Source organism: Aethalodelphis obliquidens, unplaced genomic scaffold (genome assembly GCF_003676395.1).
Source record: "Aethalodelphis obliquidens isolate GAN/ISIS:26980383/991018 unplaced genomic scaffold, ASM367639v1 scaffold28, whole genome shotgun sequence".
NCBI classification, from domain to species: domain Eukaryota; kingdom Metazoa; phylum Chordata; class Mammalia; order Artiodactyla; family Delphinidae; genus Aethalodelphis; species Aethalodelphis obliquidens.
This window is the reverse complement of record NW_020837972.1, coordinates 15,821,407-15,838,907: the sequence shown is the minus strand read 5'-3', so window position 1 is coordinate 15,838,907 and position 17,501 is coordinate 15,821,407. Positions and strand designations below refer to the sequence as shown.

Below are 17,501 nucleotides of genomic sequence, written 5' to 3'. Positions count from 1 at the left end.
GAAGAGAAGTCGGAGAGAGACAGCTCTACGGAGGCCCGCTTAGGCTCTTCGCCGCCGTAAAGCGAAGTTGTTCTTTGGGAAATTGTGGTGGGGCGGTGGCCAAGATCGCGAAGTTTCCAAAAGCGCGGGCAACATCCGGGCGCCTGGGGCCCTCGAGCTGAGGCGCGCAGAGTGACTGACATTTTTAGGGATTGCAGTCATGCTGAAGTGCGGGATGAGCGGCAGTCAGGTGAAAGGTGCAGAGGCCTTTTTGCCTTTCTGTGTAGAAAAGGGAAAGCCTAGGGTTCATGGGGAAGTTTCCACCATCGTCTAGTTTCTTGATCTTTGCCTTTCTGCCTAGGGGCTGAGGACACAAGGCCTGGCCACAGCCGGCACCCACCCACCCAGGGTCCTGTTAGCTTCTGAGGGGCGAATGACGGCCCATCTGCTTTTATTTATGCATAATATTTATATTCATAGGTGTCCATAAAATGAAGTTGCACTATCTGGACGAATATTGGAAGGGCAGCTTCAAACTCGGGACGATAGGACTGTGTGGGAAGTTGGGAAAAACAATGCTTGGACAGTAGAAGTATTTTAGTGCCATGAGAAAAAAGCATAAACCTGTTTTTTTCCCCCAAATTCTAGCATTTTTAATGTGTGACCTGGGACAAGCCACGGAATCACTTCCGGGCTCAGTTTTCTTATTTGTAAAATGAGAATATTAACAGCATCTTCATTATAGGGTTTATTGTAGGAATAAAATGCAGGTAAAGAGCTCAGTAATGAATGGGAATGTATGAGAACTATTGTTTATTGTAAATGGTACTTTAAACATGTAAGTTACTCCAGAAAGTCTCTATTTAGAAAAGTAATGGTCATACAGATCATAACCTGAAAGTGATTATTGAAAGGCATCTTGTGTTGCGGCCGGCTTCCCCTGTGTTGACAACCTCTATGGAACAGTATTAATGAACAGGAAAGGGAAGCACAAGACCCCCCATTGTTGCATGTTCTCAGAGTTCTAGAAAGTTCTTTCTTGCAGTGTGTACCTTAGTTCTCAATAAGTGATAATTTGTATGATTGTTTAAATTTGTTTTTCCTCCGTAACTCTAAGCCCTGTGAGGGCAGGAGCTGTAAACCCGTCTTGTTCATTGCTATACCCGCATTGCCTTGGCTTGTACCGTCCTTGGAACATACTAGGTGCTCAATAAATATTCATTGAATGAATGAAAGGTCTTCATTAGCTAGCTCCAGGAAGAAGTGGTGAATGTGAAGTGGTAAAAAGGGACAAACGCCTCTTTTTCTCCCCCTAGTCATCCTCTCTTTCTCAGTTTGAGGCCTGCACCCCCACTTCCGGCTGTGCCGTGCAGCTTGCGGGATCTTAGTTCCCCCACCAGGGATTGAACCTGGGCCCTTGGCAGTGGAATTGCGGCATCCTAACCACCAGACCACCAGGGAATTTCCCCAACTCTGATTCTTTTTTTAATTTATTTATCTATTTATTTTTGGCTGCGTTGGGTCTTCGTTGCTGCGCGCGGGCTTTCTCTAGTTGCGGCGAGCGGGGGCTATTCTTCGTTGCGGTGCGCAGGCTTCTCATTGCGGTGGCTTCTCTTGTTGTGGAGCATGGGTTTTAGGTGCGTGGGATTCAGTAGTTGTGGCACGTGGGCTCAGTAGTTGTGGCTCACGGGCTGTAGAGTGCAGGCTCAGTAGTTGTGGCGCACGGGCTTAGTTGCTCCACGGCATGTGGCATCTTCCCGGACCAGGGCTCGAACCTGTGTCGCCTGCATTGGCAGGCGGATTCTTAATCACTGCGCCACCAGGGAAGCCAGCCAACTCTGATTCTTAAGCATAATAATCTGATTTTATGTTCTGAAATTATTTTTCCTTTTTTCTACTTTTCCATGGATTGATATGGCCATCCATTTTTATTGCATCATAGTATCCCATATCCGTTTGCCATATTTTTTACTTATAATTTATAAGAACACAAATGGTGTCATACCAGATAAGACCAATATTTCATCCAGCCCTGGCCTCTCTTTCTGACAGGGCATCTAACTGTGTTTTCTGGGAAGATCTGGCATGTTCTGTGCTCGAACATCAGAGATACATCTTGAATTCCTCTAATTTCTCTCTCATGACTTGTTTTGACTTTGCTGCCTGTGAAGTTATTAAAACCCTTCAAACCATCTCCTATATGCTCTGTTTTCACACTTTTGTGGGGTGGGGGTATACATTTATTTAAACCAAGTTTAAAAATGCATTAGTATGGAAACTGGCTTGCCACAATAGTTCCATGCAACACTGTGAACATATAGAAAGGAAGAATTTTGTTGCATTTTATTATTTCACACACTCACTCTGTGAATTTATTATTTTTTTAAAATATTTATTTATATATTTGGCTGCGCTGGGTCTTAGTTGCAGCATGCAGGATCTAGATCTAGTTCCTGGGATCTAGTTCCCTGACTGGGGATCTAACCCAGGCCCCCTGCATTGGGAGGGCAGAGTCTTAGGCACTAGACCACCAGGGAAATCCCTCATTCTGTTAATTTATTGAGCACTTACTATGTGTCTGGCATTTTGCCAAGGGTATTATACCATATTTCTTAAAACAATTTGTAGCATTAGTCTATAAAACACTGTTCTTTATGAATTTAGCTTGAGTCCTGTGAATGCTGAAGTAGTCCTATGATTTTATTGTTTGAGAAAAAGAATGTAAAAGGCACCTTTCTTTTTCTCCATAGTATTTGGGAAAGCGATCCAAGCACTCTCACGAATTAGTGATGAGCTGTGGCTAGACCCTTCTGAAAAAGGTGTAAGTAAGAAATTTAACTAATAGATTAAGGAAAAAAGAAGATGTTTATAAATCCCAGTCCAGATTGAATGTTAACTAGGAAATCCAGAAATTCTAATCAGCCCTTTCACTGTTCATCTTTATTTTACATATCTAAATACATTTAGAGCGTGGTAAACTTAAAAATCATACACAGTTGATTTAAGCCAGAAGAAACAAACTGGTGGTCAAGAGGCTAGATATGGCTTGCAGAAATGTTTTGTGGGGCCTGCACTATGTTTTTTTTAAAAAATGAAATAATATTCTAACAGTAATTGGGAGAGTCCACATAAAAATCTGAATTTCCTGATTCTGTTGAAAACTCAGAAGATCTGATAGTTTGGGGCCTGCATTCCCAAGTGGAAGTAGTTGGCTGACTAACAGTTTCTCCCCTTAGGCGAGGGAAAATTTTGCTGCAATCTTTTTACTCCCTTTTATATTGCCTTCTGCCACTTTGTGCTTTAAAGTTAAGGCCCCTGTGGGCATTTACATTTTTACAATTATAAATATGTTCTTGTTACCAAAAACAAACAAAGAAAAATACAATTTCAGCATGCAGGATTTTAGACTTAATACCTATATATAATATATTCCGTTTAGATGTGTGTACATATGAAAATTAAATGCACACTGTATAATGCAGTCCATATTACATCAGTACTATAACTTATGTGTATAATGTAGTCCATATCATGCAGTTCACATCCCATAGCCTTACTCGGACATACTTCAATGCGATGTTAAGCATAATAGAATTTTTAAAATTAAAATTAAATTAAATTAAATTAAATTAAAATTAAAATTTAAAAATTTTTAAATTAATCATTAAAGTTGATTTTTTTCCTGTATAGCTATTATTTTATTTTTCTAGCTTGCTTTAAGATCTATGAATTCTTGTCGGTCAGCATATGGATGTGTCCTCTTCTCGCCTGTGTTTTTTCAACATTATCAATGGTCAACCTCGGTGAAAATGAATGATGGTGACACAATATCTAATTTAAATTGCAAATTGGGAATGAAGGTAAGAGTAAGTGGGCATGGTTTTCTCTTGTATTGTAGAAATATTCATTATATAGGGCATAACACCTATTCTGTACTTAATACTTGGTTTAAATGGCATGCAGGACAGTCTGTTCATTTACGAATATACTTACTCTTCTTTTGTTAGGTTGTTTTTAAACTAATGAAGCAACCATATTAAGTATGTGCTCTTCTATAATGTGTTTGTGTTACAGTCAATTCTGCCTATCTTTAGATGTCTGAATTCCCTCGAAAGAAATGTAGAGAAATGCAAAATATTTACCAGATCTGATAAGTGCAAAGTAGTTATTCAATTCTTCTGCAGACATGGTAGGTATAATTAAATCCAGTTTAAAGTATGTGTGTGTTTTGTTAATATTTTTCATGTTTAGAATATTCAAACTGCATATCAAGACTTCCCATTGCACTATTGCTTAGAATTTGTATAGTTTTGTGGTAGGGCGGTTATAAATATTATCTTACTTGTCTCTGTAGAAGTACTGTGAGTTGATTGGTATTAATTATTTCCTTTTTTGGCTTGTCAGTGGCACAAGCTTTGCCTGCACACAGACCAATTTTTTAAATATCCATCTGAATTCTAACAATTGATTATTCTAAAATTAACTAGCTGCTTGATGATATTCTGTAAGACTGCCTTTGTAACAGTGTTCCTTGGAATGAACAGAAAAGAATAATGCCTACCTGTATTAAAAATGCTCCAGGAGGTAAATAGTATTTTATCTGGGGCTGAAAGAAGCATGGTAACTGGCCCAAGGTCACAGAACTAGTAAGTCACAGAGCCTGGATTTGAGTCCAGCCCCACAATAGTAGGAGCCAAAACCTTCATTCATTCTCGCTGCTACACCAAGAGATTTCCTGCCTCCCAGCCTTGCATGGTAGATATTCAAATGTTGTAGTCATATAGGATTTTACATGGTTAAATATGTATAGCATGGTGGTAAAGTGCATGGACTCTGGAGGTCAACAAGGTCTGGGGTGGAATCCTGCTCTACCTCTTCCTTGCTGAGACATTGGGCGAATTATTTTACATCTTTGTGCCTCAGTTTCCCTATATGTAAAATGGGGACAATGGTAGTACCAGCCTTCTAGGGTTTTTGTGAAGATTCAATGAGTTACAGGAAGTTATAGTTCTAAAGTGTTTAAAGAAATACCTGGCATATTTTCTAAGAGTTAGCGCTAGTAATATTTATAATGATGGCTGCTATTTTATTTGAAGTTACCAGTTAGGAGTGTATGTTTTAAAAAATCTTGTACTTGTGGTATTGGTCCAAATCTTTTTATAGTGGAATGGTCTTCTGGAAGGTTATATTAGTGTTACGATTTATCTTATATTTCTTAATTTTATCTTACATTTCTCTTAATATTTTTATTTCAGATCTTATTTATATTATATTCCTTAATTTTTCCCCTGCAAAATATCAATTTTTAACATTATGTTTTCCTTCTTTGAGCTTCAGTTCATGTTATAGCAGAATCATGTAAAGAGCATGATTAAAAGCCCAGCAAAGGTAGGGGGAGGGATAAATTAGGAGTTTGGGATTAAAATATACACACTACTATATATAAAATAGATAAACAACAAGGACCTACTGTATAGCACAGGGAACTATACTCAATATCTTGTAATAAGCTATAATAGAAAAGAATCTAAAAAAGAATAATATATATATATATGTATAACTGAATCACTTTGCTGTACACCTGAAACTAACACATTGTAAATCAACTATATTTCAGTAAAAATTAAAAAAAAAAAAGCACACACACAAAAAGCACCGCAAGCTCTGACATCTCACAGATTTGGATGTGGATTCTTCTATAATTCTTATTACCTTTGTGACAGTACATAAGCTCTCTGAACCTTCATTTTCTTTTCTCTAGAATGGGGATAATCTTACCTACCCTCAGATTCTGGGGTTGTTGTGAGGATGAAGTGAGATCACATGTGTAAAGCACTTAGTGTGGTGCCTGACACAGAGGCAGTACTGAATAGTCAGTGACTGATGTTATTACAATTATACTCATCCCTTATTTCCAGCTAGATTTTATTTTTTAATTTTTTATTAAAAAAATTTTTTTTTTGGCTGCACCGCGCAGCTTTCAGGATCTTAGTTCCCTGACCGGGGATTGAACCTGGGTCCTCGGCAGTGAAAGCATGGAGTCCTAACCACTGGACCACCAGGGAATTCCCCAGCTAGATTTTAAACAACCAACTTTTCAGCTTCTTAAGTATGTCTCAAGTGGCTTGATTAATGTCCAATACATATTTGTGACTGGTTGATTTTTAATAGCTTTTGTAGGGAAGTTGTATGAGTTAGGATGCTATGTCAGTGGTCCCCAACATTTTTGGCACCAGGGACCGGTTTCGTGGAAGACAATTTTTCCACAGACGGGGCTGGGGGGATTGGGATGGTTCAGGCAGTAAAGCCAGCGATGGGTAGCAATGGGGCTCAGCTGCCACTCACCTCCTGCTGTGCGGCCCAGGAGGTGGGGGTGGGGGAGATGGGGACCCCTGCTTTAAGTTACAAATAACAGGGAAAAGAAAAAACCACCCAGAAAATCCAACTCAAACTGACTTAAACAATAAGGAGGAATTTTGGCTCATGTAAACTAAAAGTTCAAAATTAGGTCATAGGCGTGTTTTGATCCAGGCTGCAGCAGCTGCTGCTTCTTTTTAAAATTCTCTCAGGTCTGCATTCCTCTATGTGATTTATAGTAAGGCCAGCTTCTCTTATAAACTTTTTTTTTTTAACATCTTTATTGGAGTATAATTGCTTTACAGTGGTGTGTTAGTTTCTGCTGTATGACAAAGTGAATCAGCTATGCATATACATATATCCCCATATCTCCTCCCTCTTGACGTCTCCCTCCTCTTATAAACTTTTAATAATGAGGTGACTTCTAGCAGCAGCAGCAGCTGGGGCTACATGCTTGCTCTTTCACATCTGGGGGAGTGAGAGCCATACTTCATACATGCACTGAACAAAAGTGCTTGACTTTGCTCTGATTGGACCAACCTAAACTAATCCTGGGGAGCCAGGGGAATTCCATTCTCTAATTGCCTTGGCTTATTGCCATATGTGGACCAAATTCAATTGCAAGAGGGATAAGATTACATCAATTGATTTATACCAATGAGGGCCCACAAGTGATACTGGAAGTGAAGTCAGTCCCACCCAACCTCATGGCTGCTACATAACAGGGAAAGATGGCTCAGGAAGGAAGGGGGAAGTAGGGGATAGATGCTGATACCCAGTAATTGGGGTAAATAGTTATACTTTCCAAAACTGTATGTACCCAGGAAATTATGTTTGCAATTTTATTTTTATAATCTGGTGGAGAAACATTGTTCAAATTTAGTTGAGAAAAATCACCTGGGCAGAGATATCCAATAAACTGCTAGAAATACATATTTGGAACTGGGAAGAAATTAAAGACAGTGAAGTAAATTTGGCTCTCTTATTGATAGAAAACAATTGCAAAGGCATGAGCCACTAAAAAAGACTAACTTCTCTGAATCTAACCATAAATGGTTTCCAGAACGGTGATTTCTTAGGTTATTTAGCATCTGCTAATAGGAAGAAAAAAAAAAGTGATTTATGTCATCAAGAACCAAGGTTCATATGAAATATTTACCTGCCTAATAATAATTCTATCAATTCTCTGTATTGTCATTGGCACTGGCCCCAGAGTGGCTAAAAATGAGTCAGTGAATTGTCCCTGAAGAACATGCTCTGATCTAAAGCACCTGCTAATAAGTTCTGTCCTGCTCAAGAAGACAGATCTCCGACAGAGAGGGGCTTCCATACGAGCGGTGCACTGGCTATTGAGTGAAAATAAAACCCTGATTCATACATGTATATTAATGACATGGTGTCAAGAGGGCAGTATTTCCACTTCTCGGTTTTAAGGTTTTGTAAAAGGGCATTCTACAGATATGCTAATGACTTTAAACTTGCATAACGGTGAACTTAAAGGGATTGGGAAACATTTGCCAACTTATAAGTATCACTAACCTCTGAAATTCCAAACCCCACAAATGGAACATCTCCAAAATAAGGCTTGTTCCTTAGCTGTACCTCTTTAAGTTTGAAAGAGTTCTCTGGAGCCACTGAGGGAAGTTGCAAATTGAGCTATGAAACGGCAAGCAGAATTCTATCATAGCATCAGATATGCCATGGCTGGCAGCTGATGGCATAAGGCAGTGCTCCTCAAGCCGTCCATGGACTGGCTGCTGGACCTCAAATTGTCTGTTACTGGTCTGTGAGAAGATAAGGAGCTTATGTCAGAATTTAAGTCAACCACATTACTAGGCATTCTCTTTAGTTCAGCTGTTTTGTTTTTGTCTCAATAGTGAGATTTCTCAATGAAGGAAGAGATTCTGGTGAAAATTCCTTGTCTCTTATAGTCCAGTACTTTGTGCAGCATTAGATAAAATCAATAATGATACAGAGGAAACAGGACTTCTAAATTTTTATCCTGTTTGCATTCTATCAAGGAAAATTATTATTAAGCTGGAAGACTAGAAAAACCACAATGAAGAGGTACACCAAGCCAAGTTGCTTTAAAAAGAGCACAGTGGGCTCGTGCCCCGGTCCGGGAGGATACCGCGTGCCGCGGAGCGGCTGGGCCCGTGAGCCATGGCCGCTGGGCCTGCGCGTCCGGAGCCTGTGCTCCGCGGCGGGAGGGGCCACAGCAGTGAGAGGCCCGCGTGCTGCAAAAAACAAAAACAAAAAACAAACAAAAAAGAGCACAATGGATGTACTTGGGGCAACAGATTCATAGGAGAGAAAGGTGAAGAGGAAGGGCTATCTGGGTGGTAGCATCACATGTGGGTAAATTTCTTTTTTTTTTAAACGTCTTTATTGGAGTATAACTGCTTTACAATGGTGTGTTAGTTTCTGCTTTTATAACAAAGTGAATCAGCTATACATATACATATAACCCCATATCTCCTCCCTCTTGCGTCTCCTTCCCCCCTCCCTATCCCACCCCTCTAGGTGGTTACAAAGCACCCAGTTGATCTCCCTGTGCTATGCGGCTGCTTCCCACTAGCTATCTATTTTATAATTTGTAGTATATATAAGTCCATGCCATTTTCTCACTTCGTCCCAGCTTACCCTTCCCCCGCCCGTGTCCTCAAGTCCATTCTCTACATCTGCGTCTTTATTCCTGCCCTGCCCCTAGGTTCTTCATAACCATTTTTTTTTTTAGATTTCATATTATGTGTTAGCATACAGTATTTGTTTTTCTCTTTCTAACTTACTTCACTCTGTATGACAGACTCTAGGTCCATCCACCTCACTACAAATAACTCAATTTTGTTTCTTTTTATGACTGAGTAATATGCCATTGTATATATGTGCCACATCTTCTTTATCCATTCATCTGTCGATGGACATTTAGGTTGGTCCCATGTCCTGGCTATTGTAAATAGTGCTGCAATGAACACTGTGGTACATGACTCTTTTTGAATTACGGTTTTCTCAGGGTTTATGCCCAGTAGTGGGATTGCTGGGTCGTATGGTTGTTCTGTTTTTAGTTTTTTAAGGAACCTCCATACTGTTCTCCATAGTGGGTGTATCTATTTACATTCCCACCGACAGTGCAAGAGGGTTTCCTTTTTCCACACCCTCTCCAGCATTTATTGTTTGTAGGTTTTTTGATGATGGCCATTCTGACTGGTGTGAGGTGATACCTCATTGTAGTTTTGATTTGCATTTCTCTAATGATTAGTGATGTTGAGCATTCTTTCACATGTTTGTTGGCTATCTGTATATCTTCTTTGGAGAAATGTCTATTTAGATCTTCTGCCCATTTTTGGATTGGGTTGTTTGTTTTTTTGATATTGAGCTGCATGATCTGCTTGTAAATTTTGGAGATTAATCCTTTGTCGTTTGCAAATATTTTCTTCATTTGCAAATATTTTCTCCCATTCTGAGAATTGTCTTTTCATCTTGTTTATGGTTTCCTTTGCTGTGCAAAAGGTTTTAAGTTTCATTAGGTCCCATTTGTTTATTTTTGTTTTTATTTCCATTTCTCTATGAGGTGGGTCAAAAAGGATCTTGCTGTGATTTATGTCATAGAGTGTTCTGCCTATGTTTTCCTCTAAGAGTTTTATAGTGTCTGGCCTTACATTTAGGTCTTTAATCCATTTTGAGTTTATTTTTGTATATGGTGTTAGGGAGCGTTCTAATTTCATTCTTTTACATGTAGCTGTCCAGTTTTCCCAGCACCACTTATTGAAGAGGCTGTCTTTTCTTCATTGTATATTTTTGGCTTCAAATAAAAAATAAGGTGACCATATGTGCATGGGTTTATCTCTGGGCTTTCTATCCTGTTCCATTGATCTATATTTCTGTTTTTGTGCCAGTACCATACTGTCTTGATTACTGCAGCTTTGTAGTATAGTCTGAAGTCAAGGAGCCTGATTCCTCCAGCTCAGTTTTTCTTTCTTAAGATTGCTTGGCTAGGGCTTCCCTGGTGGCGCAGTGGTTGAGAGTCCGCCTGCCGATGCAGGGGACACGGGTTTGTGCCCTGGTCTGGGAAGATCCCACATGCCGCGGAGCGGCTGGGCCTGTGAGCTATGGCTGCTGAGCCTGCGCGTCCAGAGTCTGTGCTCTGCAACGGGAGAGGCCACAACAGTGAGAGGCCCGCGTACCGCCAAAAAAAAAAAAAAAAGATTGCTTGGCTATTCGGGGTCTTTTGCATTTCCATACAAATTGTGAAATTTTTTTGTTCTAGTTCTGTGAAAAATGCCATTGGTAGTTTGATAGGGATCGCATTGAATCTGTAGATTGCTTTCGGTTGTATAGTCATTTTCACAGTGTTGATTCTTCCAATCCAAGAACATGGTATATCTCTCCATCTATTTGTATCATCTTTAATTTCTTTCATCAGTGTCTTATAGTTTTCTGCATACAGGTCTTTTGTCTCCTTAGGTAGGTTTATTCCTAGGTATTTTATTCTTTTTGTTGCAATGGTAAATGGGAGTGTTTCCTTAATTTCTCTTTCAGGTTTTTCATCATTAGTGTATAGGAATGAAAGAGATTTCTGTGCATTAATTTTGTATCCTGCTGCTTTACCAAATTCATTGATTAGCTCTAGTAGTTTTCTGGTAGCATCTTTAGGATTCTCTCTATCTAATATCATGTTATCTGCAAACAGTGACAGCTTTACTTCTTCTTTTCTGATTTGGATTCCTTTTATTTCTTTTTCTTCTCTGATTGCTGTGGCTAAAACTTGCAAAACTATGTTGAATAATAGTGGTGAGAGTGGGCAACCTTGTCTTTTTCCTGATCTTAGTGGAAATGGTTTCAGTTTTTCACCATTGAGAACAATGTTGGCTGTGGGTTTGTCATGTATGGCCTTTATTATGTTGAGGTGAGTTCCTTCTATGCGTACTTTCTGGAGGGTTTTTATCATAAATGTGTTGAATTTTGTCGAAAGCTTTCTCTGCATCTATTGAGATGACCATATGGTTTTTCTCCTTCAATTTGCTAATATGATGTATCACATTGATTTATTTGCATATATTAAAGAATCCTTGCATTCCTGGGATAAACCCCACTCAATCATGGTGTATGATCCTTTTAATGTGCTGTTGGATTCTGTCTGCTAGTATTTTGTTGAGGATTTTTGCATCTATGTTCATCAGTGATATTGGCCTGTAGTTTTCTTTCCTAGTGACACCTTTGTCTGGTTTTGGTATCAGAGTGATGGTGGCCTCGTAGAATGAGTTTGGGAGTGTTCCTACCTCTGCTATATTTTGGAAGAGTTTGAGAAGGATAGGTGTTAGCTCTTCTCTAAATGTTTGATAGAATTTGCCTGTGAAGGCATCTGGTCCTGGGCTAAATTTCTAATAGTCAGAAATGGGAAGGCATTCTATGATGAGGGAGCAGTGTGGTCAAAGGTATAGACTGCAAGTGTTTAGCATGTGTTAAGGAAAAAGGGGAAGGAAGCAAGTAGCAAGAAAAAAAGCATCAGGGATGACAAAGAAATAAGGCATTTCTCAGCTTGGACATCCTCGGCAATGCCAATAGAACATTCACCCAAGTCAGGTATTTGTTATAGAGATATGATTGTGCTTGTATATGCATGGGCTATTTCTGAAGAATACCTAAGAAACTGGTAACCGTAGTTACCTCTGAGTAGGGTACTGGGGTGGCAGGAGTCAGAGGTGGAGGGTGACTTATTTTCACTGTCTATTCTTTGGTATCTTTTGAATTTTATACCATGTACATCTATTACCTTCTATTACCTATCCATCTAAAAGTAACTTGAAAATATTTTTTAAAATAGGTAAGATATGCCAACTTTTGAGCTTTGTGTCTTCCCAAAATAGCAGCCACAGTAATCCCTTTAAAATAGGTCAGATTATGTTACTCCAGTGCTTAAAACTCTCAAAAAGCTCACCATTTTACCCAAGGTAAAAGCCGAAGATCTTACAATGGCCAGTAAGATACCACATGATCTGGGAGTCCCAGGCTAGGTCCCTGTTCCCTCTGCCTAGCAAGCTCTTTCTCCAGATAGCACATGGCTTGCTCTTTCAAAGACCTCCTTCAGTCTTGCTCAAATGGCATCTTTTCCATGAGGTCTTCCTTGACCTCCTTATTTGAAATTGCTGCCCACCACCACCGGCACTCCCCAGCCCCCTTTCAGCTTTCCTTTTTTCCTGTGCTACTTATCACTATGTGACAGACCAATTATTTTACTTTTTCTTTTTTTGGCTGCACCGCACGGCATGCAGGATCTTAGTTCCCCGACCAGGGAGCAAACCTGTGCCCCCTGCAGTGAAAGCGCAGTCTTAACAATTGGACCACCAGGGAAGTACTGCTTTTGATTTTCTTATTGTTTGCCTCCCTTCGCTAGAATGTAAGCTCTGTGAGGTCAGAAATTTTTGTCTGAGTTGTTCTTTGCCAGTCCACAGCTCCCAAATTCATCCCTGTGTGTTTCCCTACTTTGAATCTCAGCTGGCCTTGGAGTTGCTTTTATATCAATAGAATGCACTAGAAGTGATGTTGTGTGAGTTCCGAGCCTAGGCCTCAAGAGGCCTGTCAGCTTCCACTGTTAAACTAAGAACATTTTCATCAGCATGAGAATAAGCACAGCCCAGCGAAGACTCCTGGAAGATAGGAGACCATGTGGTGAGAGGCCCCAGCCATCCCGGCTGTCCCTGTTGTCCCAACTGTGAGGCCCCAGATATGAATATGAGGCCATTCAAAATGATCCAGCCACAGCTAAGCCAACCCAAACCAGAGGAGCCACTCAGCTGAATTGTTAGAAATAACAAATGTTTGTTATTTTGAGCCACTAAATTTCTGATTAAATTTTGTGGTTTGTTATCCATTAAAAACCAACTGATCAGGAATTCCTTGATGGCGCAGTGGTTAAGAATCCGCCTGCCAATGCAGGGGACACAGATTAGAGCCCTGGTCTGGGAAGATCCCACATGCCGCGGAGCAACTAAGCCCGTGAGCCACAACTACTGAGCCCGTGTGCCACAACTACTGAAGCCTGCACACCTAGAGCCCATGCTCTGCAACAAGAGAAGCCACTGCAAGGAGAAGCCCGCGCACCACAATGAAGAGTAGCCCCCACTCGCCGCAACTAGAGAAAGACCGCATGCAGCAACAAAGACCCAACACAGCCAAAAAAATAATTAATTAATTAAAAAAAAAAAAAACTAAGTGGTCAGGGACTTCCCTGGCGGTCCAGTGGTTAAGACTCTGCACTCCCAATGCAGGGGGCACAGTTTTGATCCCTGGTCACGAAGGTCACACATGCCTCACTGTGCGGTCAAAAAAAAAACCCAACAAAACAAAAGAAAAGAAAAACTGATCAGCCTTGTACATAGTAAGAGCTCAGTAAATATTTATGAAAATAATAAATATTGCTGTTGTTATTAATTCAGTTAAAAAATAAGTTGAGAAATGTTTATAGTGAATCCTTTTGATTCTTATTATAACATTATTATGCTGTAGAAAGTTATAGCCCACCTGGATTTTATTACACGGGCTCCATATTCAAACTCAGATTCAGAAAAAAAAAAAGAGAGGTAAAACAAACTTAGATTCAAATTCTAGCTATACTTGTTAAAACAGCATAGCCTTGAAGTCATTTAACAGAGCTAGAGCTATACTTTCCTCTTCTGAGATCAAGTACCTATCCCATAGGCATATTGTGAGGATCAGAGGTAATGTACGTACAACATATCCTGCAGTTGCCGGTACATTGGGCCGTAGCCATTATTGCTCCACACTCCTCTCCTCCTCTCAGAGGGAAAGAATTCACAGACTGGATGCTCAGGTTTTACTTTTAAAGTTCCCATCCAAAAATATCAGTTTGGATGAAAAATACTGAAAAAGAATCATAGACATATGATCTGTAGTGGGCAATTACTATTTTACACACAATTTAAGAAATTACCTGTATTTCAAAAGAATGTGGGAACTCTACTGCCTAATTGGTTGGAGGGTGTGACATGTTACATGGTGTCCACTAGGGAGCGATAAACACATGCATTAAGGGATAGTGCTGCTTGTAAGCTTTGTGCACCTGTCAGATATTAAATATTACTTTAATTTTATTATTTTAATCTGGCTCTGAAACTTAAAGACTTTAAAAAATCTGTTAATTTTGCACTTAAAATTATTAACGGGTTGCTTTATTATTTTTAAGGTATTAAAAGGATTCATAATTTGTGTTTTCAAGAAAGTCAGCCTTTGCAAGTTATTTTTGAAAAGAATATGTGTTCTAATACACTAGTGATTCAACCAAGGTAATGAGTTCTCTGTTGTTTATTTTTATTTTTCTGAATATATTATGGTCACAGAGTAAAGAACTAATAGCCTAGAGCTTTTAAATCAGTTACATTTTTTTAAGCTAACACTGGACTTGTAGAAATCACCTTAAAGGATCAAGAGGAAACCTTGAGAAAGGTAAAAGTAGATAATAATAACTGCCTAATGGTAGAAATAATAATTTAGTGGCCAAAATGTTCTAGAAGTATCCCATCAGTGGCTTTCTACGTCAAGTGGTATTAAGAGAAAAATATATTATCTAATAATACTTTGCATTTATATGGTTCCTTCTATCTGAGTCTTAACACACACAGCATGAGGAAATTTTAACACTTTTTACATGAACTGATTTTATCCCTAAGTGTTTGTTTGTTTGTTTGTTTTTTCTAGAGAATGAGTGGGACATATTTGTCAGTGAAAGGTACTCAATTTTTCAGTTAAGCTGTAGCTTAAACATTAATTACTTTGTAAGCCAAAAGATATTTTATCCTTATTGTTTTTTAAATTACAAAAGAAATACATGCTCCTTGCAATACATCTAAAATTTATAGAAGAGTGCAGAGATGAAAAATGGAAGTCTTTCTCCTCTACTTGCCACATATATCCTACTTGGCAGGGGTTTAACATCTATTAACAATTTGGTGTAATCCTTCTATATCATCTTCTATTTATAGCCAGTCTTTCTATAACTTTCTTTTTCCCTATAGCTATGGATATATTTCGTTCTCTCTTTTTCTCCTTCTCTCTCAAATTTATATCACCTATTAGACACATACATAGTTTTTTAAAAGAAAATGTCCTACTATCCTTATTGTTTGGCAACTTCCTTTTTTAGTGTCTATGTCAGTTTAAATCAATTTTTTTTTTTTTTTTTTTTTTGCGGTACGCGGGCCTCTCGCTGCTGTGGCCCCTCCCGTTGCAGAGCACAGGCTCCGGATGCGCAGGCTCAGCGGCCATGGCTCACGGGCCCAGCCGCTCTGCGGCATGTGGGATCTTCCCGGACCAGGGCACGAACCCGTGTCCCCTGCATCGGCAGGCGGACTCCCAACCACTGCGCCACCAGGGAAGCCCTAGTTAAATCAATTTTATTCTTTTTAATGATTGCATAATTTTTACTTGTATGAGTGAACCATAATTTAGTTACACATTACCCTATTTGTGAAAAAGTTGGTTGTTTCCGACTTTTTGCCATCACAAACAATGCTGCTAGTAGTGCATAAGATAGTGTATTAGTTACCTATTTCTGTGAAGCAAATTTCCCCATAACTTAAAGCTTTAAAAAAACCCAGACATTTATTACTTCAAAATAATAAGTGTGACTTAGCTGGGTGCTTTTGGCTCAAGGTTTCTCATGAGGTTGAAGTCAAGCCATCAGCCAGGGCTGTGGTCTCATCTGAAGGCTGAATTTGGAGAATTTCACTCCCAAGCTCACTGACATGGCTGTGGGAGGCCTCAGAAAGTCAGCTTCTAAGCTCACCCATGTGGTTGCTGGTAAACCTCAGTTCCTCACCATGCAGGCCTCTTTGTAGGCTGGCCGATTGTCCTTACAACATGGCACCTGGTAACCAGAGAGAGAGAGAGAGAGAGAGAGAGAGAGAGAGGGAAAGAGAGAAGGAAACTCCTATTATGGAAGACATAGTCTTTTTTTTTTTAATATAAAAAAAAGTCATTTTTTGGTGTTTATTTTATTACTAGGGAGTTTGAGCATCTTTTCATATATTTATTAGCAATTTGTATTTTTCTTCCTTTTTGAATTGCACATTCATATTGTCATTTCTGGTATCAGGTTGTTTAGTATCTTGTACAACACCTCTCCCTTAACACTGGAAAAGTTTCCAGATTAATTTGGTAGGTGTTCCTGACATTTTGGCATTGAGAAACTCTGCTAATCTAATGTCTATTAGCAGGTTAACACTAACATTACAGAAATTCTAAGAATCTCATTTTTATCTGACCTCACCTCAATTTAAAAAATAGGCCAGGGCTTCCCTGGTGGCACAATGGTTAAGAATCCGCCTGCCAGTGCAGGGGACATGGGTTTGAGCCCTGGTCCGGGAAGATCCCACATGCTGTGGAGCAGCTAAGCCCCTGTAACACAGCTACTGAGCCTGCGTTCTAGAGACCATGAGCCACAACCACTGAGCCCACGTGCCACAACTACTGAAGCCCACGTGCCTAGAGCCCGTGCTTCGCAACAAGATAAGCCACCACAATGAGAAGTCCGCGCACCACAACGAAGAGTAGCCCTGGCTCGCCGCAACTAGAGAAAGCCTGTGCGCAGCAATGAAGAACAAAACAAAATAAACAAAAAATAGGCCAGAACTTTTAATGCAATAATAAAAAGATAATAAGTAACCTAACTAAAAAATGGGCAAAGGATTTGAATGGACATTTTTCCAAAGAACGTATGCAAATGGCCAACAAGCACATGAAAAGGATGATCACCACCATTTGTTGTTAGGGAAATGCAAATCAAACAATTTTAAATCTGTGAATTGTGTAGAACGTGAGTTATATCTCAATAAAGGTGTTTTTAAAAAGCGAGCCCAGGGCTTCCCTGGTGGCGCAGTGGTTGAGAGTCCGCCTGACGATGCAGGGTACACGGGTTTGTGCCCCGGTGCGGGAAGATCCCACATGCCGTGGAGCGGCTGGCCCGTGAGCCATGGCCGCTGAGCCAGCGCGTCCGCAGCCTGTGCTCCACAACGGGAGAGGCCACAACAGTGAGAGGCCCGCGTACTGCAAAAAAAAAAAAAAAGGGAGCCCAGGATGAAAGGACATTTGGGATGTCAGGACAACCTTGAAAGAAATAGTTAATAATCTAGGACAAGTGACAAAGGGAA

At 39.8% G+C, this 17,501-nt stretch overlaps 1 protein-coding gene across 3 annotated transcripts in view; it reads left to right on the top strand.

The window, feature by feature from the left end:
- Positions 1-92: 92 nt before the first annotated feature.
- The window catches only part of RAD9B (RAD9 checkpoint clamp component B), a 31,280-nt gene continuing 13,871 nt past the window's right edge, over positions 93-17,501 (top strand). Inside the window, exons 1-5 of one of the 3 annotated variants that reach the window (XM_027124789.1) lie at positions 93-236; positions 2,730-2,800; positions 3,690-3,839; positions 4,054-4,168; positions 14,540-14,639. In XM_027124789.1, coding sequence (XP_026980590.1) covers positions 200-236; positions 2,730-2,800; positions 3,690-3,839; positions 4,054-4,168; positions 14,540-14,639 — 473 coding nt within the window. In that variant the 5' untranslated portion in view covers positions 93-199. Of the gene's footprint in view, positions 237-2,729; positions 2,801-3,689; positions 3,840-4,053; positions 4,169-14,539; positions 14,640-17,501 lie in introns of those variants that run through there. The other 2 variants (XM_027124790.1, XM_027124791.1) reach the window with 2 other exon arrangements.